The 27,353-nt window shown below is 35.3% G+C and overlaps 1 protein-coding gene across 1 annotated transcript; it reads right to left on the reverse strand.

The window, feature by feature from the left end:
* Positions 1 to 5,281: 5,281 nt before the first annotated feature.
* Positions 5,282 to 26,669, reverse strand: LOC131939723 (AP-3 complex subunit beta-2). Its single transcript, XM_059298192.1, has 24 exons — positions 26,416 to 26,669; positions 25,489 to 25,564; positions 25,203 to 25,277; positions 24,973 to 25,068; positions 24,104 to 24,264; positions 23,674 to 23,740; positions 23,391 to 23,573; positions 23,006 to 23,194; positions 22,823 to 22,920; positions 22,588 to 22,642; positions 22,361 to 22,432; positions 22,159 to 22,221; positions 21,937 to 22,069; positions 21,157 to 21,209; positions 18,656 to 18,823; positions 18,206 to 18,458; positions 17,445 to 17,669; positions 16,688 to 16,911; positions 16,398 to 16,476; positions 16,129 to 16,247; positions 15,729 to 15,917; positions 15,569 to 15,611; positions 15,159 to 15,341; positions 5,282 to 6,884 (listed from the first exon to the last, which is right to left on the reverse strand). Exons 1-24 carry the CDS (start codon positions 26,541 to 26,543, stop codon positions 6,595 to 6,597), a joined length of 3,222 nt encoding a protein of 1,073 aa, XP_059154175.1. The 5' UTR covers positions 26,544 to 26,669; the 3' UTR covers positions 5,282 to 6,594.
* Between the last annotated feature and the right edge of the window lie 684 nt (positions 26,670 to 27,353).

Consider the following 27,353-nt stretch of genomic DNA (forward strand, 5'->3'; position numbering starts at 1 on the left):
TAGACAAACCAAATAAACTAATTTTATTTAATTTTATTGTTTTATCTTTTTTATATAATGAAGTCATTATTTCTTCATTTTGTTTATTGGCTTTTGTTAATGTTGAGCTGTCCAGCATATTATTATTAAAAAAGGTTACCAAGTAGAAGGTAGGCTTTTGCTAAAACATTTTCAAAACGCAGATTCAACCTCAATATTTTTTAAGCAGTAAAACATCTCCAGTTCAAGTACATTTAAGTTAAAAGCCTCTTTTTAATCGTGTACATTTTTCGACTCGTTAACCAAAGCTAGAGTGTTTTCAATTCATTATGCGCGGAGCAATACAAAAATATTTTATTCGTATCTTTTACATAAAAAAAAACAAGAGTTAAATAACCAAGGGATCTTCATAAGAAGAAATACGTAGCTTTTTCATTCATCGGACTTAAATGTATTAGTAAGTAAAATTATTTTTTTTAAAAGTGTAGATGTAAGTTTTTTTGGATGGAATATATCCCTCAATTTTGACAATGAACTTTTTTTTTAAATACTCAAGTAGAGCCTACTGGACAACGATACTTTGACCTTGTTATACTTGACACGACTACCAAGCAGGTGATCTGAACGTCTTTGATTGATAAACAGCAAAAAAAATCAGACGTGACAGAAAATGAAAGAGAATACTACGATGCCGGTCTGAAACTCTCCCCATAAATCTATTTATTTTTAATGCAATTATTCTTCTCTTACCTTGATCACCTTAGTGGGCCATCGTAGCGCGCGGGGACAGATGGGTTATTTTACTAGTCATGAATAGGATTGGTTGTTGGGTAAATCAAAACAAAACAAAAAGAAACGAAGCGAAAGTGAAAGGAAGGTGCGGGTGATGATGATTGTTAAAGAATTTATGGCCAGCAGATGTCGCTTCGGTCCAGTTCATCTTTCGCTTTCACTGGCTTGCTGGTCTCAAAGACACATTAATCCCACTTTTTTTTTAATGCGAAATTAAAATTAGATTTGATTGAAACGAAGTCGTAAAGCTAAGGACAGTCATTTTCAGGGCTCTTGAGTGTAAGATTTGTTAAGGAGCCATCAAAACCTACTTTTACATTTTAAACATCAAAAGAAACAGTTTTCAAAATGGTATTATATATATATATATATATATATATATATATATATATATATATATATATATATATATATATATATATATATATATATATATATATATATATATATATATATATATATATATATATGAGATAGAGAGATAGACCACTCTTATCACAAGACGTACAACCCCAAAGCTAAGTTATAATCAAATCCCCCCCCCCCTTCACCATCTCCGCATCAACACACTACACCTCCCCCCTCCCACACACACACCTTATCAGAACCGGAAATCCTGACAACGGAAGCGAAGTTTCTGAAGCGCGAAGATTAAAGCTATTATTATTTAAAGACATGAAATCTAATGAGAATTATAATTAGACGTTTGAAGGGACGTATCAGGTTTGATTAATTTGAATTAAAGCGCAGGCATGTCTTTTTAATGCGAGTCCAGTGCGTGCACTATTTTTAAAGAACTCCTAGGCTTGTTTCTCCAAAGCATGTACCGTTCTGATAACTATTTATATCCTATCCGGATACTTTTTGTATTTGTGATGCAAGAAATCCCAAAAGATAAAAAAAATCCTACGTGGTAATTGAGAGTCTATATATGGGATTATGGGTAACCCCCCCCCCCCCCCCCCACCTACCACCAAAGAAAAAACATCTGTATTAATCGATAATTGCCATTTTGGGAATCAAGAATTCAAATTTTAAAATGCATCTTTGCAAATCCAGGAATCCCATTTCGGTAACCCAGAAATCCTAATTTCAGGAATTAAGAAATTCCAACTTTGTGAATCGAGAATTTCCTTATATAGGTTCAGTTGATATAACCTCCACGGGGGAACTAATACGTTTTTCCCAGCTTTAGTAAAGATCCCTTTATCTAGTGAATGCACACTAAACTGTATCATTTGCAACAGACTTTTATTCCAAGCATATTTTTTTTGCTAATCGCTCAACTAGAAGAAAAAATCTAAGAGACAGTAAACAATACAGCCTTGACCTTACGCTCCTAGTTTACTTCCGGTCAAAGAAAATAAAAATCGCTCTCCCCACCGGAAATGCGTCTGCTGTCCCTAGCAACGAGAAAAGGAAATAAACGCCTATTTGCCGAGCGAGGCCATTTTTTTTTAACGAAGCCCTCGCGACAAATATTTTGGTGGTAAATAAAGTCATCGGTGGAGAATGATTGTGAGCAGGATAGCGCAATTACCGCGCCTTGACCGCTGCCAAATCATGACGAGTGGCGAGAGATCGGAAGCAATTACCGCGGAAGCGGTGCTGAGGAGCGGTGTAGAGGCCGGCTATTACCCCCGCCAAATGAGCACCGGCACCCGGTTCCTCTGCTGAGAGTAATGCTTTTCATCGCTCTGATGTCGTCAAGCCCCGTTCTCATCAAGGAATTAGTGGCAAGAGGTTTCTCAGTTGAGCAGATTTGTCCTGTCCGCTCCCCCGGGACACAGGGCCAAGCGTCTCTTGGTTTCATCCCGGCTGGAGGGGCTTTGGAGAGCAGGCGGGGGAAAGAGCAGATAGGGGATTTGTCTTGAAGAGAAAGAACAACATGGAATTAAAGCAAATAGATAAACATCACGCTGTAGAATGTTAAAGGTCTCGCTATGTTCCCTTTCTTTTGTGGCATTTTTAACTTTTATTTAGTAGATGTTTTGAACATGTTTTCAATATATATTTAATCACTAACTCTTTCGACCTCTGTTATAATCTGTGTGTCTAGTTTTATTTTTTATTTTTAGATAGGTTTAGAAATACATTGGAACTTGGGAATTTAGGAAAACTCACTAACTATGTTTATATTTTGTTCCTGATTATTTTTTATAGGAATGTTTTTATTATTGTTCAAGTACGTTGGTCTATACTTAGTTAAAAGAGCCGCATTTTATTGCAACTTGCACCACCAGAGTAATAACTTTTAATTGATATTCATCATGAAATCATATAGTTTAGAGCGATTTTTAGTCATTTTTTCCTTAGTTTATATTTGTTGTTTTCATTTATACATATTTTTTTATGTTATTGGACCTTGGCCTGAAATCGAAACGTCAATAACTAGGACTACTTTTTGAAGGTCTTTTTATTTCAATTTATAAATAATGTTTTCATGTATTTTAAAGACAAGCCAACTGCACTAAAAACTCTCTTATAATATTGGCACTCTCCACGAATATTTTGTTTGCTTTCGTCAGACGGACACAGCTTATCCACAATTATCCAACACTATCCAAAAACTCAATTACCCGCGAACATAACTATGTTAATTACTCACTGACAAACGCCAGAGCTTCCCCATACAACACCCACGTAACAGGAACCGAAAATATTTTAATAATTTTCACATCGGTACCGAATGTAAATTCATACGCTAGAGCTCCACTCATCACTTGCCAAGCTATGAATAAAACAACAGTTCCTCACGTCAGTTAGACGGACCAAAAGCGTTGAAATTGTTGACCAAATGTTATTTAATTACTATAAAATGTGTTTACTCAAAGTGTGTATGTATTCTTCATATTTTTCATCGTATTGTCTTACTGTTTTGTTTTTCAAAACTTTACTTGTAAATAATTTATAGTACGTTAATGCGTTTATAATTGAACATTATTCTTTACTGTGCTGTTAATTATCTCTTTTCGGTTTTATAATTACATTGTGTTAAACAAACCCCAAACGTTTCGAAATGCGCATGCGCAGTAACTAAATCTATTTATACGACTCATTTTCCTGGAGAATTCCCCTAGCAGTCGCACCAAGAAATTGTTTTTATAATTAATATTTTTAAGCCTTTTTTTTTGCCTTCATCTTCTTTAAGCGTTCTTTTTTATTTAATCTTTCCTCTTCCCTCCCTCCTCCAATGACTCCTAGGGGAGACAAGCACGCGAAGATCAATTCGTTATGTCGGGACAGAAGTCGACAGACAATCTCAGGGATGTTGGAACTAGCGGGGCCAAAAAGTCAAAATGATTGTGCTATGTGGACGCAGTTTGCATGTATTAAGCGCCACTAAAGAGCAATTCCAGCGAAATATTTCCAGGGATAGAGCGAATTCCGGCCAAGAATTGAAGAAACAATCTCATTATGCAAATACTCCGAATCGGAATTTGTCTGCCAAAAGTTCTTGATTGTTCGGTAAACGGTCGAAAACAGAGGGGCAATAACAGAAACCCCGCCTCGTTTGGAGACGCTAAACGAAATACGCTGAAAGGGAAGATAACACAGTCACGAGCGGAAGTGAGTGAATAAGTGGTAAGGATAAAAGACGAAAATGGAAGAACAGGGCAGATTAATGGGCGGGTCAGCAGAAGTACCAACGGAAATTTATTTGGGTTTTCTTTAAACGTAATGCTCAGATGAGGAATAGTCATGCGAAATGGGATTTTTTCATGGCTTAGTATTGTATCCTTATGAGATGAAATGTTTTCATGATTGAATAATGGAGATATTAAAATATGGCGGTTCTTGACTAAATGTTTCTTTGTGAGCTCAACATGACCCCCCACCCTTTTTAAGACATTATTTTGGGGGTGGGTCTGGCTTAGTTTGACGAGATAGGGAGGTTAAACACATACTAAAATAACTAAGTCAGTTCAGTAATGGTTGTAAGAGCTGTTGTAAAAGATTTCAAATCGACATCCTTTCACCTAACTTGTAATTATTGTAAGTGTGACTACAACTAGTGACCCCTGCAGGAGATCTAACTTCTACAACTAGTGACCCCTGCAGGAGACCTAACTTCTACAACTAGTGACCCCTGCAGGAGACCTAACTTCTACATCTAATGACCCCTGCAGGAGACCTAACTTCTACAACTAGTGACCCCTGCAGGAGACCTAACTTCTACATCTAATGACCCCTGCAGGAGACCTAACTTCTACAACTAGTGACCCCTGCAGGAGACCTAACTTCTACAACTAGTGACCCCAGAAAGAGACCTAACCTGCACAACCACCACACTCACACCCCTCAATAATCTAACTTTTAACTAGTTACCCCAGGGCCTCTTGTCAACTAACTCAACTTGCCTATCACAACTTTTTTATTAACTCAAACCACGCCATAATTGTCCATAGTTAACATTATTTGTCTCATCAAGTAAATCTCTTGGTTAATTCTTTAGGTTACTCAACTGTGTACTCAACTTCTATGTTTATAAACCAAAATAAAGAAGCAATTAAAATTGCATTTACTTTATTATTATTCTGAAACAAAGATTGAAACATAAAAACAGATACATGTGATCAAGCACAGCCTTCAAAAAGTTTACTGAATGGTCCGATGCTACCTATGAGGGGAGAGGTAGAAACAAAAAAAATTTAGCGTTCATTTAATTTATGAACCACTGCTCAACATAAATCCAAGCAAATACAAAAAAAAAATCTGCTTAAGACATCAAAACCTTTACAGAGCTCAGCCTTTCAAAAATTCATGTAGTGAAACAAAACCAACATGAACATTTGTTCAACTTTATCCACAATAACATGTACTGTATCCACAATAACATGTAATGTATCCACAATAAAATGTAATGTATCCACAATAACATGAAATGTATCCACAATAGCATGTAATGTATAAGTTGTAGAGAAAATTAGGCCATAAAATGCCTCATTCAGTAATTTACTTCATTAAGTCTAAACTGGAAGCTCGTTTAAACTAATTTAAAGAATAAATGCCCCGTTAAGTTAATTAAATTACACATAAAAAAGGACTTGAAAACAGCAATAGATAACTTACAAGTTAATTTAGTTACAGCCAAAAGGAAACTACAACTGAACATTGCTATAAATAAACGCTGCTACATTAACAGGCTGTACTCATTCATTAGCAAAACAAGTTAATCAATGCCAACTCATGCCTGATTATTACATAGCTAGAAAGTAAATATCTTGTAACATAATTCCTGACTCATAGCTCAACAAACATAAATCACACCATTATTTATTTCAACATTTGATAATTGACATAAAGGTGTAGGACAACTTAAATCTTGTAGCACATGATAAATACTGAACCATTGCTGGGCCCCACTCAACACTTTCATGACCCCACTCACTGTTCAGACTAAATACATATATAACTAAATACTATATATTTAACATATAACTAAATATATGGTTGTTGACCAGGATCTTTCACATACAAGTAGCATAACGTGATTTTAACATACAACACAATTTCAAACCATTAAAAACTAAAAATAAATCTCACAGAAACAACAAAAGAATTCACAATGCATCAAGTAACTTTACCAATATATATTTCTATAAATAAACTCCCACCAAAGAACCTCTTCTAAACTCTACATCACCATTTACAAGCCCGTCCATTTGAATCAACCAATCAATCATAGCTACAGGTAACATCTGGACTGTTATCCAATCTCCATGATTTGGTCCCCAGTCATCACAAAATTGTACATAATAATAGAATATATATGACTCAAGCTAAAACTCTAAGGATGTATTCAGCTGTTATTGCACATCATCAGGAAGACAGCAGGGACCTCTTGAGGTCCTTCAACAACATGGTGCCTATGACCATCTTCTCACAGTTGACTGTGACCTTGGGGGTCTTCCCTCCAAGGTTGATGGAGGCCAGGACCAGGGTCAAGGTCGCCAGGGTGTGGCCAGCAAAGTTGTAGATGTTGGGGTCGGAGGAGGGCACCTGCAGGAGGTTGGCCACGGACAAGACACAGGTGCAGATGGCCTCAGGTGTTCTCTTGGCCTCAGGTATATCACATGACTCCTTGTTTTCATTCATCCCTCCCAGCTTGGCTGAAACACAGCAGGAAGATACAACAGTGAAAGGTTGGATACAGCAAAGCAGAGATATACAACAATTAGGGTGGGTACAACAAATCATATATATAGGCTACAACAATTAGGGTGGATATAACAAATCAGAGATATACAACAATTAGGGTGGGTACAACAAATCAGAAATATATCACAATTAGGGTGGATACAACAAATCAGAGATATACAACAGTTAGGGTGGATACAACAAATGAGAGATATACAACAGTTAGGGTGGATACAACAAATCAGAGATATACAAAAATTAGGGTGGATACAACAAATCAGAGATATACAACAATTAGGGTGGATACAACAAATCAGAGATATAGGCTACAACAAATAGGATAGATACAACAAATCAGAGATATACAACAATTAGGGTGGATACAACAAATCAGAGATATACAACAATTAGGGTGATACAACAAATCAGAGATATACAACAATTAGGGTGATACAACAAATCAGAGATATACAACAATTAGGGTGGTTACAACAAATCAGAGATATACAACAATTAGGGTGGATACAACAAATCAGAGATATACAACAATTAGGGTGGATACAACAAATCAGAAATATACAACAATTAGGGTGGATACAACAAATCAGAGATATTCAACAATTAGGGTGGATACAACAAATCAGAGATATACAACAATTAGGGTGGATACAACAAATCAGAAATATACAACAATTAGGGTGGATACAACAAATCAGAGATATACAACAACTAGCTGCATCCCGTGCTCCGCCACGGTAAATCTTTTTTAAATGTACCAACTTGGGAACAGAACAAAACTAAACACAACACAAACGAACGCAAAAAAAACAACGAAAAAACAAACACAACACTCATAACATAAACACAATTTAAATGCAATCATAAAGGCAAATTGCTCAGTCTAGCCCGTAGCGCCAAATCGCGCCCTTTCCGGTGATTTGCAACCCCCTCAAACTTTCGATTTGCACCCCTTCCACCCCCCCCCCCCCCCGCCCTAAAACTTTCGATTTCCACCCCCCCCCCCTCGCAAATTTTTTCCAACCCACTTTGGCGCCCCTTAAGGTCGGCACCCGGGGACATATGCCCCCCCCCCCCCTCGCTACGCCTCTCCTATAAAACCCGAAAGATAGAATAATAATTAGAAAACAGTATAAATAATAGGCAGTATTTAAAATACCGTGTTTTACCTACACTATTTCACTTTATCCATTCACGCATTTTTTTTCCAGTACTTTAAATTTTAAAAATTTACAAAAGAGTTTCATAACTAAAACCATTGCGCACCTAATGAACGTGATGACGCGTCTATAATAGTGCTGAATAGTTGATTAAAAATTATAAGTAATAAACAGTAGGGCCTACATTCAGTGAATAAAATAAATAAAAGATTGCCTTTTATCAATCCATGCTAATTATAATTTTCTAACAATAATTACCTCTTACACATCCGAATAATTTGCATTCACATTTTGCTAATTATATTATTGCAACACTAATTCCTTCTATGACGAACGTATATTTGCATTCACATTTTTTATTAGCGTGAGTTTAATGTATTTTTAAATTACCTCCTTTGTCAAAATTAGAAAAAAAGAGTTAAATTAATTTGATTTTTCTACCGTACTGTTATTATGTTATTAAAATGTATCCACTTTTTCTAGGAATATTAACGAAAACTATATTTGACATTGATCCTTTTAATATGTTTTAGCAATTTGCGTGTATTTAATATTTTCTTTACGTTATGCAAAATTGTACAAACAGTGGAAATTATAAAATAGCTCTATGCCACTATATAAACAAACCCTACTCTAATTCTTATAATAAGACACTGCGGTGCACTGAAAAGCACTGCGTGGTGCGAGTGTTTACTTTTATGGTTCTAAAAGCTATAGCGATGACGGAAGGAAGGACTGACACACTACTTGCCCGATTATATTATAGATTAGGGTTGATACAACAAATCAGAGATATACAACAATTAGGGTGGGTACAACAAATCAGAGATATACAACAATTAGGGTGATACAACAAATCAGAGATATACAACAATTAGGGTGATACAACAAATCAGAGATATACAACAATTAGGGTGATACAACAAATCAGAGATATACAACAATTAGGGTGATACAACAAATCAGAGATATACAACAATTAGGGTGGTTACAATAAATCAGAGATATACAACAATTAGGGTGGATACAACAAATCAGAGATATACAACAATTAGGGTGGATACAACAAATCAGAAATATACAACAATTAGGGTGGTTACAACAAATCAGAAATATACAACAATTAGGGTGGATACAACAAATCAGAGATATACAACAATTAGGGTGGATACAATAAATCAGAGATATGGGCTAAAACAATTAGGATGGCTTACTAAAACAAAGTTTGAGAGTTTCAAGGAAAAAGAAAAATATACGCAAAAAAATATTTTAAAAAATAAATTCAACAATGCAGGCATGACTTAAATAAAAAAATGTATCAAAAGGAAACATTAACAAGCCCTTCACAGAAGACTTCAATACCTTTTTAAAAAATCATTGCTTAATAATCCATTTATTCTACATTTAACTGATCATAGGGTGCAACGTTTCAAAAGGGACCTCACAGCATTTTAACATATGCCACTTCAAGTCACCCTCCTCAACAACATGACAGCCAGGGATATCTCAAGGGCCCCTGACAATATGACAGCTATGTAAGCCCCCCCCCCCCCTCTCCCACAACAATAGAACAACCATTCGAGATAAATCCAACTTTAGCACACAGCCAACCAACCCGCCACCCTAGAACAGGGGTCGGCAACCTTTTGAAGCGGAAGAGCCAAAAGTTACAATTTTCAAAATTTCCCTGGTTTTAAAGAGCCACTAACATTTTTTTTATTTCTAATATTTTATTTTTGTATTAAGATTATTAGTATTTGTTCAAGGAGCTAGAGAGCCGCATCTTGATATCAAAAGAGCCGCATGCGGCTCGCGAGCCGCAGGTTGCCGACCCCTGCCCTAGAATTATAAAGTTCTGCTGGCCTACATAAGATGATCGCTGAAAACGTCGCAGCTTTAGAATGACGAACTACCCGAGTCAGATCTGGTTCGACCTGGGGCTAACACGAAGTTGTGCTAATTCAAGGAAGACAGATGGACCCAGCACACTACGAACTACCCGAGTCAGATCTAGTTCGACCTGGGGCTAACACGAAGTTGTGCTAATTCAAGGAAGACAGATGGACCCAGCACACTACGAACTACCCGAGTCAGATCTAGTTCGACCTGGGGCTAACACGAAGTTGTGCTAATTCAAGGAAGACAGATGGAGCCAGCACACTACGAACTACCCGAGTCAGATCTAGTTCGACCTGGGGCTAACACGAAGTTGTGCTAATTCAAGGAAGACAGATGGAGCCAGCACACTACGAACTACCCGAGTCAGATCTAGTTCGACCTGGGGCTAACACGAAGTTGTGCTAATTCAAGGAAGACAGATGGACCCAGCACACTCCCGCCCTCATCATCGCCAGCAACTCTCAGCTGTGGGACTGACCAGTGCAAACATGCGGGAGGGGACGTAACTCAGGGCATTTTCTACTGCTCTATTCAAGATACCGTAAAGCAGAAAGAACAGGCATATTTTTAGTCGCGTTAAAGCTCTATAATCGGATCATTTACACTTGTACAGTTGAAATCTACATCTAACTAGTTTTCTATCAAACACTGGTGTATTTTTAATTTATAAACTGGTATGATTCTTAAGGAACAACACCGTAGACAAAACCCTAACAGATAACGGTGGGGAAAAAGTAATGATTCGTTCCCGGCATTGCCATTAATCAGATTAATGGCGTAATTAAACACGGCTATAAAGCTTGCTGCTTATGCGACATTTATTAAGTTTTGAAGTATCATAGTCGGCCATACCATATAGATCTATATAAGACTAGGGTTGGGCAAATAGTTGAATACCACCCGACAAAAACCATAAAACACCTTTTTTTTTTCAGACGAGTCTGGCGAAACTATACCAAAGCCATAAAGTTTAGTTATATTTTTAACACGCTCGCTTAGTTCAATGGCCAGCGCCGTGTGACAATAACCGTCAAGTGAGCTTTATGGTGTTTGGTAGTGTTTCTATTTCAAGCGCCTGGACCGTGCTGTATATCAAACAGTCGGGCTTGATACTATCTGCCGGCCTTTAGTCCACACCGACACCCCTACCTGATTCAGGTAATTAAATCTGTTTCATGTGCACACATTAAAGGCGACCATTCCCAATGTCGCAACAAGCTGGGAAAAATCAGCGGCACGCCAGCGACTAATGGAACGCAGCACGTCCGAGCTTTTGTCAGACGTGCAACCAAACTTTTTAGAGACTAGAAAATCGTTGCGCCTCGTTTGGCCACGACTTTATGGGTGTTATTCGGTGCGGGGTTACGCTGATAAAGTTACCGGGAAGTTCCACAACATTAAACTGTCTCGCGTGATATCTTCATCATATCACACCCGGTGTGTATACGGCCACCAAGACAATCAAATAGTACTAGTTGAACTTTTGAGCATGCTTTAAAAAAAACAGTCGCAGTCCGTTATCTCAAAAGCAGACCGTTATCTCAAAAGAACGGATGAAAGATATTCCAAAATATGTTTCAATTTCCGCCCCCCCCCCCCCCCCAGTCGTCATGGTTAAAGCGTGTAACTTGATGGCGTGTGTAATTAGCGTTAGCTTTGATGACAACACATTAAAGCTAATTTATGCAGACATTTGAAGCAGCCGTCAGCACTGCCTAGTCTTCGACAAACGGCAGACAAACACAGGCGCCAAAACAAGGCTAAAAGCATTAGCCAAGACACGTTTTTTTTTTAACTTGTTATAGTATGGTTTTCATATGATGTGAAATATTACTCGACTGATTTTTTTTTTTTAAATTACACCAAGCTTTGCTCTTTAACTTGAAGACATCAATGATCATGGGACCACGACACTATGGCCAAATCACTGGACCGTGTCCTAACGGGACGTTATGAGACATTGACCATAGGAGCCCCGTGACAACTGGACTATGCCAACACTAGATGGTCTGACCAGAGGAGCCTCGTGACAACTGGACCATGTCACAACTAGATGGTCTGACCAGAGGAGCCCTGTGACAACTGGACCATGTCACAACTAGATGGTCTGACCAGAGGAGCCCTGTGACAACTGGACCATGTCAACACTAGATGGTCTGACCACAGGAGCCCCGTGACAACTGGACCATGTCACAACTAGATGGTCTGACCACAGGAGCCCCATGACAACTGGACCATGTCACAACTAGATGGTCTGACCACAGGAGCCCTGTGACAACTGGACCATGTCAACACTAGATGGTCTGACCACAGGAGCCCTGTGACAACTGGACCATGTCACAACTAGATGGTTTGACCAGAGGAGCCCCATGACAACTGGACCATGTCAACACTAGATGGTCTGACCAGAGGAGCCTCATGGGACCACGACACTATGGCCAAATCACTGGACTGTGTCCTAACGGGATGTTATGAGACATTGACCAGAGGAGCCCCGTGACAACTGGACCATGTCACAACTAGATGGTCTGACCAGAGGAGACCGAGACAACTGGACCATGTCAACACTAGATGGTCTGACCAGAGGAGCCCTGTGACAACGTGACCATAACACAACTAGATGGTCTGACCACAGGAGCCATGACAACAATAGACAGTCTGACCAGAGATGTTTGTGAAAACTGGACCATGTCAACACTAGATGGTCTGACCAATGGAGCCCCATGACAACTGGACCATGTCAACACTAGATGGTCTGACCAGAGGTCTGACCAGAGGAGCCTCATGGGACCACGACACTATGGCCAAATCACTGGAGCCATGACAACACTAGACAGTCTGACCAGAGATGTTTGTGAAAACTGGACCACGTCAACAATAACCAGTAAAAATGAACTCCATCTTGAAACCAAAGCGGAGACGCAGGGTTTTAAAACATGCATAAATAAAGAGGGAGTGATCTGCCCTAAACTTTCTCGAATGTTCTTAAATAACACAAATGGGGATGACAACTTCAGTGCAGTCGGGATATAGCCATTTTAAAAAAATAATTTCATATACTTAAATTTTTTAAATAAAATAGAATCTCATAGAAAAAAATAGTTGCACACCAAATCAACAGCAAATAATCTGTGTATAAAAGTATGGAACACTATCTCTTCATATACCGAGTTCACAGAAACAAGTGAACTCTACTTCACTTGGCCTATAGACTGTCAGGTTTGAAAAAGAAACTGTACTTTTTAGCGCAATTTCCATACTGGCAAAAATTGCGTTTAATAACTCGTCATTTCTGGATGGATGGATGTGTGTCCGTAGCCTTTAAGTCGTATCTCCTCCTCAACGAAGCAATATCGAGGACTAGTTCCAAAAGCAAATATGTTAAGCAAGTTCCAAGGATGATTGTGGGCCAAAAAAATTCCCGGAATTCCTTCCTGGATTTCCCGGAAAAGCCAAAAACCTCGAACATATGCAGTTTTTGCTCCATATCTCGGCAACCAGACCACTTAGCGACTTGAAACATTTACCAATCGATTCCTGCCATAATTTAGACCAATATTGCCGAAGAAAGTTTTCAAAAATATCCTTTCGTTCGGTCACAAAAAATTAATTAAGAACATTTAAACTGAACATCGTGTAGGCCTAGGATGATTTAAACTGAGCATCGTGTAGGAGTTTATATTTATAGGATGATATTTACAAAAAATTAAAAATTAAAAATTGTTATGGATAACATAAGGAAATTGCGCTTAAATTGTCACTAGACTTTTTATTAACTTGTTTTATTTTTAATAGTATTGAACATTAGTACTCTATAAAGAAAGACAGAGGAATCAAGTTTAAAATAAATTCATACGTGTTTTTTTGAGAAATTGGAAATAGTGTATAATAGTACTGTTTCTGGACACCAGGAATTACTCAAAATTTGTTAGAAAACAGAGAACTAGATCTTCTACATATATGTGAAATTTTTTCTATCTAACTGAAACAGTACTTAGGTTATAGGCTTTTGAAAAACCAAAACTAGAACAAGTTCCACTTCCAGTAATTAGGTCTTCAACATATATATATATTTCTTCTATCTAACTGAAAAAGTAGAATAAGTTCCACTACAGAACTACAAATTTGATATAATACTTATATATTAATCTCATCAACCTATCATGTTTACAGACAAACAGACGCACCGACAAACTGACAAAATTGCTCAATAAAGGTTTTCTGATTCAGGGAGGTGTAAAATTTCGTGACTTGTGAAAATCCCAATTTCAATTTTTTGCATGGTTATAATACTTTTCTCTATTCTCCGTGTACAAGAAAGTATAAAGGGTAATAAGTAACCATCGCATAGACACAAATGTGTCTTATAGAAAAATAACTGAGACATTTAAAAAATTTTTTTAAGTGTTAGAAATTTTTACACAGACAAAAACACAAAAGTGAACTGCACACATTACAAAATTTTAAAAAGTGTAGTTTGTACATTACAAAAACAAAAAAGTGTAGTTCAAAAAAGTTAATTTAAAATGCTAATGTTTTGCAATGTAGAATTAGCAAAGGGGCCAAGGGAAGCTACTTGTATTTTTAATTAATCCATCAAGTCATCAGTAAAAAATGAGTCGTCTTATTTTTATTTAACAAAGCAGACCATAAGTGACGATAAATTTTATATCAACAAAATTAATGCATCTAACAGTAACATTAATCTTAGGGGTCATAAATTCAAGACAAACTCAATTATGTTTGAATGTCAGACTTTCTTCCCCCAAATGTGGATGTACTCAATATTAGTGTATCTTACTTATTATAAATTTTATATCAATAAAATGTATCTAGGAGTAACATAATTTTACCTATCTTATCATAAATTTTTTATCAACAAAGTTACTGTATCTGATTGATCATAATTTTAAGTTAAGATGTCATGTATATAATTTATCCTAAATTTTATATAAACAAGATAAATGTATTTTACCTTTCTAATATTTTACATAAACAAAAATAAAGCATTTCTAATTTATCATTTCAGTTTGTTAATAGGATAAACCTTAAATAATTTATCCCTTCTTATATATATCAACAAGACAAATGTATCTAATGTATCAATGAAAATTAGCCTACATGTGAACAGGATTAGCCTTAGGTAATTTATCATTAAAGTCAAATTACCTTGTTGAGATTTGAACTCAGCTTCTCCCATGGTCTGTGGCTGAATGAGCTCACCAACAGGTGCGGAGATGTTGATAGAAAAACTTTTCTGCTCGCTGGTCAACTGGAATCCTGCTGGCTGGGTGGTGTCGTTGAAGTTGATGCCCATTAAGACTGAGGTACAAGCCCCGACACCAAGTGTTGCTGGAAGAATAGTGTTTTCTGTTAAATCTCTTCTCACTAAGGTTTTGTTCAAACATATGGACTTTAATTTACTATTTTAAATAAATATAATATAAATGCTGGATTGAAAAATGGGAAAATTCTTTTTAATAACTAAACAACAATGAAATTATAAGATTACCATAGATTTTATAATCTAAAAAAAAATTATTTAATGCTTGATAATAAAAAAGAATATTGTGTTGTACCTATTTCAGGAAAATCTTGAATCTCCATCCCTTGCTGAATTTTCTGTAGAGCAAACATCAATTTTCTGTCAATATTTATGCTAATTCTTGCTAATTAAAATATTTATCGTGAAGAATATTTTTACGGAACAATAAATGAGAGCAATGGATTTTAATTTACCTTTTCCCCAATTTTAATACAAGTGTAAGGAGCTTCTCCCTGATTGGTGAAAGTCAGCTCCAGGGACACCAGCTTGGATGAAAAAATGGAAATGGTGCGAGTGTACTTGTAAGTGACAGTCAAGCCACCACTGGTCAGCCGATTGATCAGCTCGTAAGTCTTGCTTGGAACATTCAAGCCTTGAACAATCTAGATATACAAGTAGTTTTATAGGTGTTTAAATTGATGCTCAATTAATATTAATAAGGCTTGTTGTATGATGCGCAGTGATATTTGTTATAGATATTTATTATAAAACCTGTTTAAAATTCTTTGAAAATATTTTTTTGTCAATAAGATCCTAAACATGTATTTATAAAGTTGTATAAAGATTAAATGTAAGTTTAAAACATGGGCGTACATTAGATTTGTCAGTGGGTGAGGATGTAGCCTGTGGGACTGTACCACTTCCAGCTGATGTTGGTGTCAGCATGATGCCAACAGACGGGGAGATACCAACACTAGTAGCAGTCTGCCCCACTGAAAATTTAAGCTTTGGCGTAAGGACTTACACATTAAATCTTAAACATTAACATAAATATTGAAAAGAAAATTAAATTTTAAAAAGTTATTATTGATGTTTAAATTACATTCATTAGGTATACATTTTCACACACACAAAATGCTTACAATCATCAAAGTCAAGAAGCAAATCTGCGTTGGCTGGCTTTGCTGGGCTGACTTTAGGTTGATTTGGTTTTAGTTGATCCTGTATGTATTTACGTTTAACTTTTAAGGCACTAAATAGCAATTAAAATCTTATCTTAGTAACATAATGCCATATACTATAACATAAAAATGACATTTATATTTTGTTTTTCAAATGATACATTTGGTATTTGATTTTAAAGTATGTGCAATTTGCTTTACTGCTATTAACTCTCAGAATATTTTATTTAAATCACGCATGTTAACCATACCAGTTTTTTGACAGGCTTTTTCACTTCCTCTTCACTATCTTCTTCGGACGAATCTTCCTCTTCAGAAGAAGACTCTTCTTCACTATCTTCTTCAGATGATGACTCCTCAGATTCTTCCTTGGATGAATCTGATGCCTCCTCCTCCTCTTCATCAGAATCTTCTTCAGTTCCTTCCTCTTTATCTTCATCTGATTCCTCATCACTATCCTCCTCACTGCTTTCATCTGAAAAAAAATAAAGTAAAATACTTTGTAAAGCTCTTTTGTTAATAACCTTCAACCAAATTTTTAATGTCAAATAAATAATCTTTGTCTTTTAGAAAGAGATTACAAGTGAATAACCTGTAGACATAATAATGACAGACTTGCTCCACCTTTACTGCCCAGTTTATATTATTTTTTACTAACTGGAGACAGACACCTGGGCTCAATCAAAACTGACAAAGATTCTTGATGACATACAAAAAACTATTATTTAGTTTTTTAAATTATAAGTGGCTGTGATAGCTTTATCTTTTGTAAAATTAAATATATAGCAAGAGCCAACTTCCTTTCACCAGCCTCTTGTAACTGGGATCTAAGTGGTCAGTGGTGGAACAATAAAGCAGAATTTTCCTGAATAAATCAGTCTTTATACACCCATAAAACTCATTAGTTCACCACTTTAACATAATGCTGAAATTAAGAATTAGTAGTACAAAACACATCTAAAGCAGAAACAGGAACACAAGTGCGTCATCCTGGTTTTGTACCCTTACCATCATCATCACTGGAAGAGGAGTAAAATGTCTTGACATCTGTGCTAGGCTGCTTCTGTTTTTTACCCCGGATAGGCTCTCTGTTTTCTTGCCAAGTTGGTGCCACCTCAACATTTCTTACAGATGGGTCTGGGGCCGTGGTGGGCCATTCTGGCAACTCCTGGTACCCAGTGGTCTTCATGTTCAGCAGGTGTGCTAGAGAGCCAAGCTGGTAGTTGTCATGTGCTGTGGATAAGGCAATACATAAACAGGTGAAATTTTAGGTATATTTCTGGTAGATCAAGAACAAATATGACTTTCTAGCTAATAATGAACAGCCCAATCAATGTTGGAGGAATGTAAAGAAAATCAGAAATTTTCTCCATGCAAGTAACAAAGCATTTTATCTTCCATAAATGGCATCACACTTCAGATGATAGACAAAAAGGTTGAAATGGTGAATATTTGTGACAAGAGGGGGTGAAGGGGTGTCTAAATTGGTTTTTAAAGTGCTAAATTCTTTTTTTAATGGCCTCATACCCAAATTTCCTCAAGCAATAAAAAGCATTTCATGTTTTTTTTAGATGAAAATTTAACACTTTGATTATAAAAACTGAAATAAAACTTAAGAACAATCAGGTCCTATTAAATTGTGGTGACCAAATTGTAATCAAATTTTGTTACATTAATTTCTTAACCCCTTTCCCCCTTCATAATATGAACCTAAGAACATGTTAAACCTAGGACAATCTAGTAATTTTTTATAACCTAGCAATACATACCTTTAAACATGGACTCTAAAACAGGAGCTGGCTTAGTAGCGAGGAATATTTTTTTAGCATACTTGGCTAATGCACATGGTTTCTCTGATGGGATAACAAACTGGCGCATGAAGCGTGAGCGGTCCCTTATATCATAGTTCTGATCATACTTGGCCAGGTTCAACACATACTGACAGAGCAGCTTGGTCTGCTTGGGGTTGGTTATGCACAGCTTCACAGATAGGTTGAGTACTTGCAGCTTCACAATATCTTCCTGCCATGCAACAATAACACAGGGGGCATTACCATTTAGTGAACTATACATCATTAGATCTCTAAACATTTCACAAGGCAGGCTTTTAAATAATGTTTGATCCATTCCTACCACTAGGATTAAAGGTTACCTAGTCTAATATTACTAAAGTATAATTCACAAAAAAACCTTACAAAAAAAAAATAGCCAAAATATACCTCATTGATAAAGTTTTTAGCCATTTTCCGTAAAACATCAGGTGCAATTTTAGGTACTCGCTCACTGTACTCCCCAATCAGCCACAAAATGCTGGCCCTTGCCATGGGTACGGTGATTTTATCCACCATCTTGGCCATGTAGCAAATGATGTCTTTATGTTCTGAGGGCTAAAGTGATTGAGTAGATAATATTCTAATCAATCATAGTTTGATAATTATTTGAAAATAAACGTATCAGGTCGTCACACAAAATTAATAATTGTTTCATTTTTTCTTAACATCGATGTGTAGGACTGAATCAGTAAGTTACAAGCTCAGAATTTTAAATAACTAGATTCTAAAGAAAAAAAGCCACTTGTTTCTTTTAAAAAAATGTTTTCTACCAAACAGCAATTTGATGTCATTAAACAAGAAACTGTTTTATGATGATGGCTTGATACTATAACCTCAATTTATATTCTTATGTAGAGTTTTACAGATTAATCTATTCAAACCTAAAAATGTTATTACAAAGCACTCAACCAAATTTTAAAATGCACATGCATAATCTTGAATTTTCAATTAGATACAATAATTTATAGGTGTTAAAAAATGTGATTATTAATGAGTATTGCCTAAATTTAATTCATTCAAATCTTTAGAAAACCACTATCCCATATTCCAGTTCTTACTACTTTCCTAAAGTGTCTTTTCACAGCAATGAAATGATACAAAGAAAATTCACCAACACATATTTAAAAAGCATACCATAACCGATGTTTAAAAAAATCCACCACAGCTAATTCAAAATAAGAGCACAGAGTGTTTTCTTTGCAAAAAGAGGGATTTATCAAACAACACCTAAAGTATAAAAAAAATCTTTAGCCAATATTTCAGTGTGGATTTAGTGGCATTCAAAAAAAATTTAAGGTCCACAAAAGTAAATGCAGAAAATAAATTATTAAATTTGTATTAAATTTGTAAGTAACATAATTCAAACACTGAAAAATAGCAGGGGAGGGGAATTATATGCTGTTTATAAGAAAAAAATGTTTCAATATTACAACAAAAATCCCAAGAAGAGTCAAACAAATCATCAAGCATCTTACAAAAAAATTAAGTGAATGGCTGTGTGCATTATATGATTTTAAATCATCAAATGAGAAAAAAGTGCAGATCGCAACATGTTCCCCAAGAATGATTATTAATGACAAAAAAAAAAGAAAGTAAAAAGAAAAGGATATACTATAAGAAGCTGTAAATGTACAATAATTCCAAATGATATGGGCAGGGGCAAGAAACCTGTTTTCACATGAATGCAATCACAGACTAATAATAAAAGTAGAGAGAAACGGAATAAAAGGTTGCCCAAGAAACATTTAGTATGTTGAAATAAAATCCATGCATGTAACATATCTACATGAATAATTTAACTTTGTCAATAAGGAATGTTTTAATATGATTACAAGAAAAAAGATGAGTATTGTAATAAGTAATTCCAGTTTGTTGGATATTAGTATTATATTCTGACAATGTTAAAAATTTGTTATTTTTACATTTTCATCTTCATGCTATTGTTGAATTCAAATTAAATAGTGTGACACATGCTATTTTTCTCTTCATTTCAAATAAACTTTTCCAACATTATAAATCTAAGTATTGGGTTAAAAAAAAATTGTATTTATGATTTTAAATTTAAAGTAACCTTAGATTTTGATGATCTTGGCTGAAGAAGAAAAGAGAAGACGACACACAGGTTACAGAAAGCATTATAGAATATAAGGCAGTAACTTTATTAAGTAATGACACTTGAATTTGTAATAGTACCCCAGCAACTTAATTTAAAATGTTGAATGTGTGAACACAGAAAACTGTTTTCTAATATCATCTGGAAATATCTTCTGTTCCTTCTAACCACATATCACATTGTACCAAAAAAATTTAACAGCTTTGATATGTGTGAAACAGATATAAAATGACAAAGTTTTTAATGTCAATCTAAAAAACATTCAGATGGGAAAACTCTTCCAAGGAAACTATTTGCTAAAACTGAGAATAAAAACCAAATGTTCTTATAATACTTCAATAACAAACTTAAACATATATTTATTTTTGCACACAATCATTTTTAAATATTATTTTAATTTTTGCCCTTTAAATAAAATATATTTTTCTGATAATGAATTGGTAGGCCTATATATTACAAAAATGGATCTGCAGAAATGTGGAGTTCAAAAGTGAAAATATAATAAAACCTATATCTATTTGCTACTGGGCATACACTTCAGATATTTAAATACTTAAAGATAGCTATTAACAGTGTAAAGTTACATGCAGTGAACTATCTTAGGGGGGATAACTGCAAACTTAAGTTCAACTAACACTAGGTGAGTCAATTAATGACACTGCACTCAATAATATAAGGCTGACATAGCTATAACCTATTTAGTTAAATGAAAGTACTTTAAAGGTATTGTCTGTCCGAGCTGTTATCCAATACTAACAATGAATAAGTCACCTACCCTCATTTGGAGTAACTTCTTAATGACCACAACACTCTCAGCCACGACAGCCTCTGTGAATTCCAAAATTTACTATCATTATTTACTTCAACGTGTTCTTTCTTATAGAAATTTAAAATGAATGTAAGTAATTATATAAGTAATTATATAAGGGGCGGTGTGGTCAAATGGTAGAGCTTACGACTGCAAAGTCAAAAGTCTCAAAAGTTTGGATCTTGGACATCCCTGAGCCTACCCAACTCTGATGGGTATCTAATGTATGTTAGGGGTGGCAGGGTCATTGAAACAGATAAACTTTACTTCATCTGCCCCATATGTCTTGGGCACGAACGGGAAATAATGATGATGAACTATATAACCGAAACTTATAGTCTTCTTCTTCTTCGTTCTTAATTATTAGTGTTGAAGGGGATCGAGATTTATCTGCCAGTGGGTTTGAACTCGAGACTGTTCGAATTTAGCAACCATGAGCTTTTTGCCGACTCGACCACGTCTCCAACACAATTAAGCGTTACGTGTCAACTGTTTTTGCGCCATTGAGGCCATTGACTCCGATTTCAGCCTGCTTTTCTTTTTGGATTTGCTTCCATAGCCTTTGTCCAACCAAGAACAAACTACAAGGCAGCAGTTGTTTAACTTTGGAGTTGTCTCTCCTAGAAGAGTGGCTGTCCCCAGCTAACGAGCCTCATCTGCCCGAGGGTTCGAACTCGAGACTTACAGTAACTTCTTCCTCGCATACAATTACTACTTAAATAAAATTAAAATTTAAAGATGCGTTACCATCTCTATTTGACATCAGGCGAACAAGACCATTGAGACATGTGTCTGTGACTTCAGCAATACTGCTAGCACAACGGCCAATGGCTTGAATAGTTGCAGCAGCAAACTCTTTATCTGAGCTTGTAACATATGTCTGGAAGATCAGACACGTATCAGTAAACAAAATATGCACAATTTTAATTTTTACATAACATATTAGCAATAAAGTTAAAGTTTGCTCACTTGGAATTCTCTGAGTATGGTTGAAATATTGGTTTCTGTTGCAAGACTTGTTAAAATCTCCAGCTGAAAAAAAACCCATTTTACAAGGATTAATTGTCAAAGTTATGTTGCTCAATGGAAATACAGAAAAATTTCAAAGAGACTGAACATAGTAATAAAAATATTAGAAATAAAAAACATGTATTCGAGAGGAAAAACATACCTTTAATAGCTTAACATGCAGAGGGTCACTGAATCTGACATAGAAAGACTTCAAATATGGCTCAAACATTCCCTGTCAAGGATAGATATAACATTTTTTCAGGTAAAATAAGTATTTTGTGGAGAAGTAAAGTAAATAATGTGAGTAACCGAGCTTTAAAAATAGTTAAAAGCACAGAATTTTTGTTGTTAAAACATCATAAAGAAAGTGAAATTTAAAAAACTAACTCTTCTTTTGTTTGTCATTGTAGCAATGTTGCTGAGAACAACATACTGTATTTCCCTGTTGAGCAAAAAAAAAAAAATTGTGTAAGACGCAACTGTAGCATCATACAAACCTGAAGTACATTTTATGGAGTTCACAGAGTTATAAAATTATCATTTTTCATCGGTAAGCATTACTTAAGTTATGAGTGTTTTTTTTTGTTATTTCATTTTTATTAATTTAAAACTACTCATTTACCGATGGCTTCTAAGTAGACGAATGAGACTTCTTGCTACAACACCAACTTCAGATTTAGGTGCACAGTGATGGTACAACTGAGCCACAGCCATCACAACCTAATTAAAGAGTTTAAAAAATGTAACTATAAAAACCATAAAAGTTAACAGTCGCTGCTCAAAATTAAACAAAAAAAAAACTTACAGCAGAATTGCGACTATTTAGAAGAGGTTTTGACTGTCGAAGTAGAAGCCTATGATCTGAGTCCATCATGTAGGGAATCGGTTTCTCAGCTTTCTTTTTCTTTGCATCTTCATCCACCACTTCTTCTTCCTCATCAGAATCTTTTTCAGAGCTCTCATAAAATGGGAGCTCATTATCACCATTTACATCCTGTTAAAAGTTAAATTTTATTTGCAACATCTTTAAGTAAAATCTTTCATTGTTATTTAATTTTGTTTTAGTATCAACAGTTTAAATTCTGAGTAAAAGTAAGTTCATTTTAATGATTTTAAAAAGTTCCAACCTTCCAATCATTAGCTAAAGTGTCTATCTGTACAAACTATAATAATATTTTATAACAACCTACATCTTGGTTAGGTGAAATAAACTGAGTTCGACAATAACGTGTTAGCATATTCAGGATCACCACTTGACCCCATTCCTCAACATCCACCAACAAATTACATAGTTTTCGATAATTCTTGTGGATCAAGTCAATGCGTTCTGGGCAGATTTCAACAAAGGCTTGAATGGCACTTCCAGCTACAAGCTTGATAGTGAAATTTAAGAAAATATGCATTATTGTAACCATACAAAGAAAAGATGGGTTTATTTCAGTTGCCCTAAGAGTAAAAAAGAATAATTCTTACCGTGGTTTTATCTGCAAGCAGCCTGTCCAAAACCTCAATGAGTTGTTCCTTAGTTTCTGGATCTAAGCTGAAACAATTATAACAAGACTGACACTTTATATTTCGATTTAATTAAAAGTGAGTTGTTTTTTTGCTGTATAGCACAAAAGAGAAAATTGCTTTCTTATTCTATTATTATCAGCATCACAGGACAAAATAAAAACATTTAACAAATAAATTGTACTTTTACAAGAATTAAAATATTCTCTCACCTGATAAAAGGTAAATAAAATTTTATTTCAAAAATATACTGTACAAATTTTAAAGCTAATTATATAATTAAATGTAGTTTTAGAGTACTCCCAACTATACATAGTTCTCTCTTAAAAGAAGATGTGTTGACAAAACTAAAAAAAAAAAGTAAGATTTGTAAAAAGTTTTGATATTTAACCTGTATAGCTTTGGGATAGCATGAGCTGCTGTTTTCCTCACATAAGGTGACATATCCATGACTGCTTCTTTTATAGCTAACATCATAATTGGTGCTATGACAGGGACACGAATACTGGACAGAACTCTTAAAGCACTTGCACGGATAAGCTGATTTGGATCCTGATATGAATTTAGCATTAGAAATTTTAGACAGATACTTCATCACTTGTAATAAATGTTTCACAAAAACTTAAATTGAAAAATATTGTAGCTCACTGAAAATTTGTATTTTATATACAACTTTTTAAATATTTAAAAAAACAAGCCAAAAATGTTTTTTTTTACAGCTAATTGAATTTCCTGTCTTCAACCACTCATAATCTTCCTAACCAGACATCATGTGGTTTATAAATAATAACAAAGTGCTATGCTTTAGTGTATATGGATTTTTAGATGAGGAAAGATTGCTGTAAAAGGTACATGTAAAAAAAGTTTGAAAATAGAAATGCTCATTTTTACATTTGATGTAGCCTGAATTTTCATTACTTCCATAAATGAAGATAGTTATTTTTTAAGTTCAAAACATCTTTCACTTGTATCTCCAATCAATTGGTATGGTTATAATTTATCAGTGAAAATGGATGTTCATGAGGTTTCCTATTGCCATTAGCAGGACTAACAGCGCTCTAAACATTAGTGATGGTAAGATAGCGCTAAGTTTTATTCAGATTACTCAAATGTGACAGTACAATATGAATTCTATAGGCTAATAATGTATATATTATTCAGTACAATATTTCCAAATATTTTGATGGATTATAAATTTGTTTTATATTTTGAGGCTAAAGTTAGTTAAGTATTAAATGATTAGCTAAGACATGAAATTACCTTTAGGGCTCTTTGGAATGTGCTGATGGAAAGAAGAGCTAAATCTTGTTGCTCTTCTGCATACCTTGTCAAGTACACATAAACCAATTTTTTTATCTGGAATGAACACAATTTTTTAAACTTATTATTTTTTATACATTTTTTACTTGTACATAGATTTTTATCTAGAAAAATGTATCTTCTATATAACTACAACACTACTCTTAGTATAGTACTCAGGAAATAATTACCTCTAAATTCTTTGAAACAACATTCTTGACCACTGGAGGAAATAAGTCAGAAGCATCTTTGCCTTTAGCCACCATCTATTGATAAACACAATGCAAGACATAAGTAAATGGAAGCAACATGAAATAAATTGTTATTTTTAAGTATCCCACTTGTCCAAAAACCTGGGGGGGGGGGGGGGGGGGGGGGGGGTAATTTTCTTTGCTTTTATTTGGGCACTCTAAGTTTGCTATAAACAATTATGACTGTATTATCACACACAAAAGTTGTTTTTTAGATTGCACATACTCCAATAATTCTTTTCATGGCCTCAAGTTTGAGACCATCTTTGTTGCTGTCTAACATGGTTTTTAGATCCTCATGTCTGGAAATAAACAGATCAAATTAACAGACATAGTTATTAGAATGTTATTATTATATTAACAACAGCTGAGCTACCTTGACTAATATAATATAATATATATCTAATGATTCTAATCTTTCCACTATCATCTACTAATACTTTACTCATTAGGCCTACATATTACTGATAATATTAATAGGGAGCCCAGTAATAAAAATAAAGTCAGGAGATTCTCAAAGTAAAGTTCCCCTTCCAAACCTGACAGTCTATGAATCTATGTCCTATGAGCAAGTGGAGTTCACCTGTTTCTGTGACTTCGACATATAAAGGGATAGTGTGGTCAGTATTATGCCCAGCCACCTTTACTTTCTTAGGTACCCATCAGAGCTGGGTGGACTCAGGGACTAACTTGAACCCAGATTCGAACTCGAGACACACGGGTTAGTAGTAGTCTAGCTCTCTACCGCTAGGCCACTCCATCCCACAATTCTCCATCTAGCTTCGACTAATTGTAAAAGTAAAGTTTCCCTTTCAAACCTGACAGTCTATGGGGCAAGTGAAGTAGAGTTCACTTGTTTCTGTGACCTCGGCATATGAAGAGATAGTTTGGTCCGCACTATGCCCAGCCGCCTTTACTTTCCCTAACGTGAGTTAGGTACCCATCAGAGTAGGGTGGACTCAGGGACGGTCTACTCAAATCTACTGACTTGAACCCGGATTTGAACTCGAGACTAACGGGTTAGCAGTCCAGCTCTCTACCACTAGACCACTCCGTCCCATTCGACTAATTGTACTATAGTCTAAAATCTAGATTTAGATCTAGACTACAACTAGACTAGCTAGATCTATCTAGAATTTACTCTTGAACTTACTTCTTTGAATCCGAGGTGAAAAATCCACTGCTAGCAGGATCTGTACTCACGTCTCCTCCATCTCCACTGCCGGCAGAACTAGGTGGTCTATCATTAGCATACGAAGCTTGAAATCCGTTCCCCGACATGATGACTAAGTAAGTATTAAAATTAAATTAATACAGAAATCTATTTAGATCTAGAATTAAAGAAAATAGTTTCAATGATTTGGGTGGACATAATAAAATTGGCTAAGCGGAAGTTGACTAAAAGTGGAGAATACGATGACCCACTTTTGCGTAATGGAAATGGGAGTTAACTCCCATTGGGGTAAATAAAATTAGCGAGAATAAAAGAAATATAAAAACCCTTAAATTTTTACTATTAAAATTAAATGCACTGGAAATTAGAAAAAATAAAACTAATTTGCTTGTTTTAATAAAAGCATTGGTGCTCTTGAGATTTTGTACATATTTTATACACCAATGCATTTATTAAATAAAGTAAATGCAAGCGCAATTAATCAGTGGCGTAGTGAGGTCGGGTATCACAAGGTGCGGCACTTAATGGTCAATTTTTTTATTTGCACCCCCCCCCCCTCAAACTTTCGATTTGCACCACCCCCCCCCCCCCCCACCTTTCGATTTGCACCTCTTAAAAGACTGTTTAACACTCGAATTAATCACTTAATTAAGTGGAATTATCTTTTTTTTCTATATATTTTGCTATTTTTTGCCTTGGCGTCACCCCCCTAAATGGTGTCACCCGGTGCGGTCAGCACCCCCGCCACCCCCTCGCTACGCCACTGCATTTAATAAATATAAAGGTTTTTATCGCCTAATTGAATTTTTCCCCCACTTTTGAGAAGGCCTAATTCGTTCTAAATATATTTGTTATCGTATAGATTGCAATCACTAAAAGACAATTATCTCATAACTGCACCTTCTTAGTCTACGTTC

This window comes from Physella acuta, unplaced genomic scaffold (genome assembly GCF_028476545.2).
Source record: "Physella acuta isolate Inbredline_101_S28 unplaced genomic scaffold, ASM2847654v3 ptg000291l, whole genome shotgun sequence".
Lineage (NCBI taxonomy): Eukaryota > Metazoa > Mollusca > Gastropoda > Physidae > Physella > Physella acuta.

What these genes read in the sequence shown, in the direction of transcription:
- LOC131939723 (XM_059298192.1), bottom strand. Translation starts at nt 26,543, where the DNA reads ATGTCGGGGAACGGATTTCAAGCTTCGTATGCTAATGATAGACCACCT. An exon ending in TAAATAGTCGCAATTCTGCT is followed by an intron (nt 22,921 to 23,005) that starts GTAAGTTTTTTT and finishes CTCTTTAATTAG; the next exon opens with GTTGTGATGGCTGTGGCTCA. An exon ending in CAATGACAAACAAAAGAAGA is followed by an intron (nt 22,433 to 22,587) that starts GTTAGTTTTTTA and finishes TATCCTTGACAG; the next exon opens with GGAATGTTTGAGCCATATTT.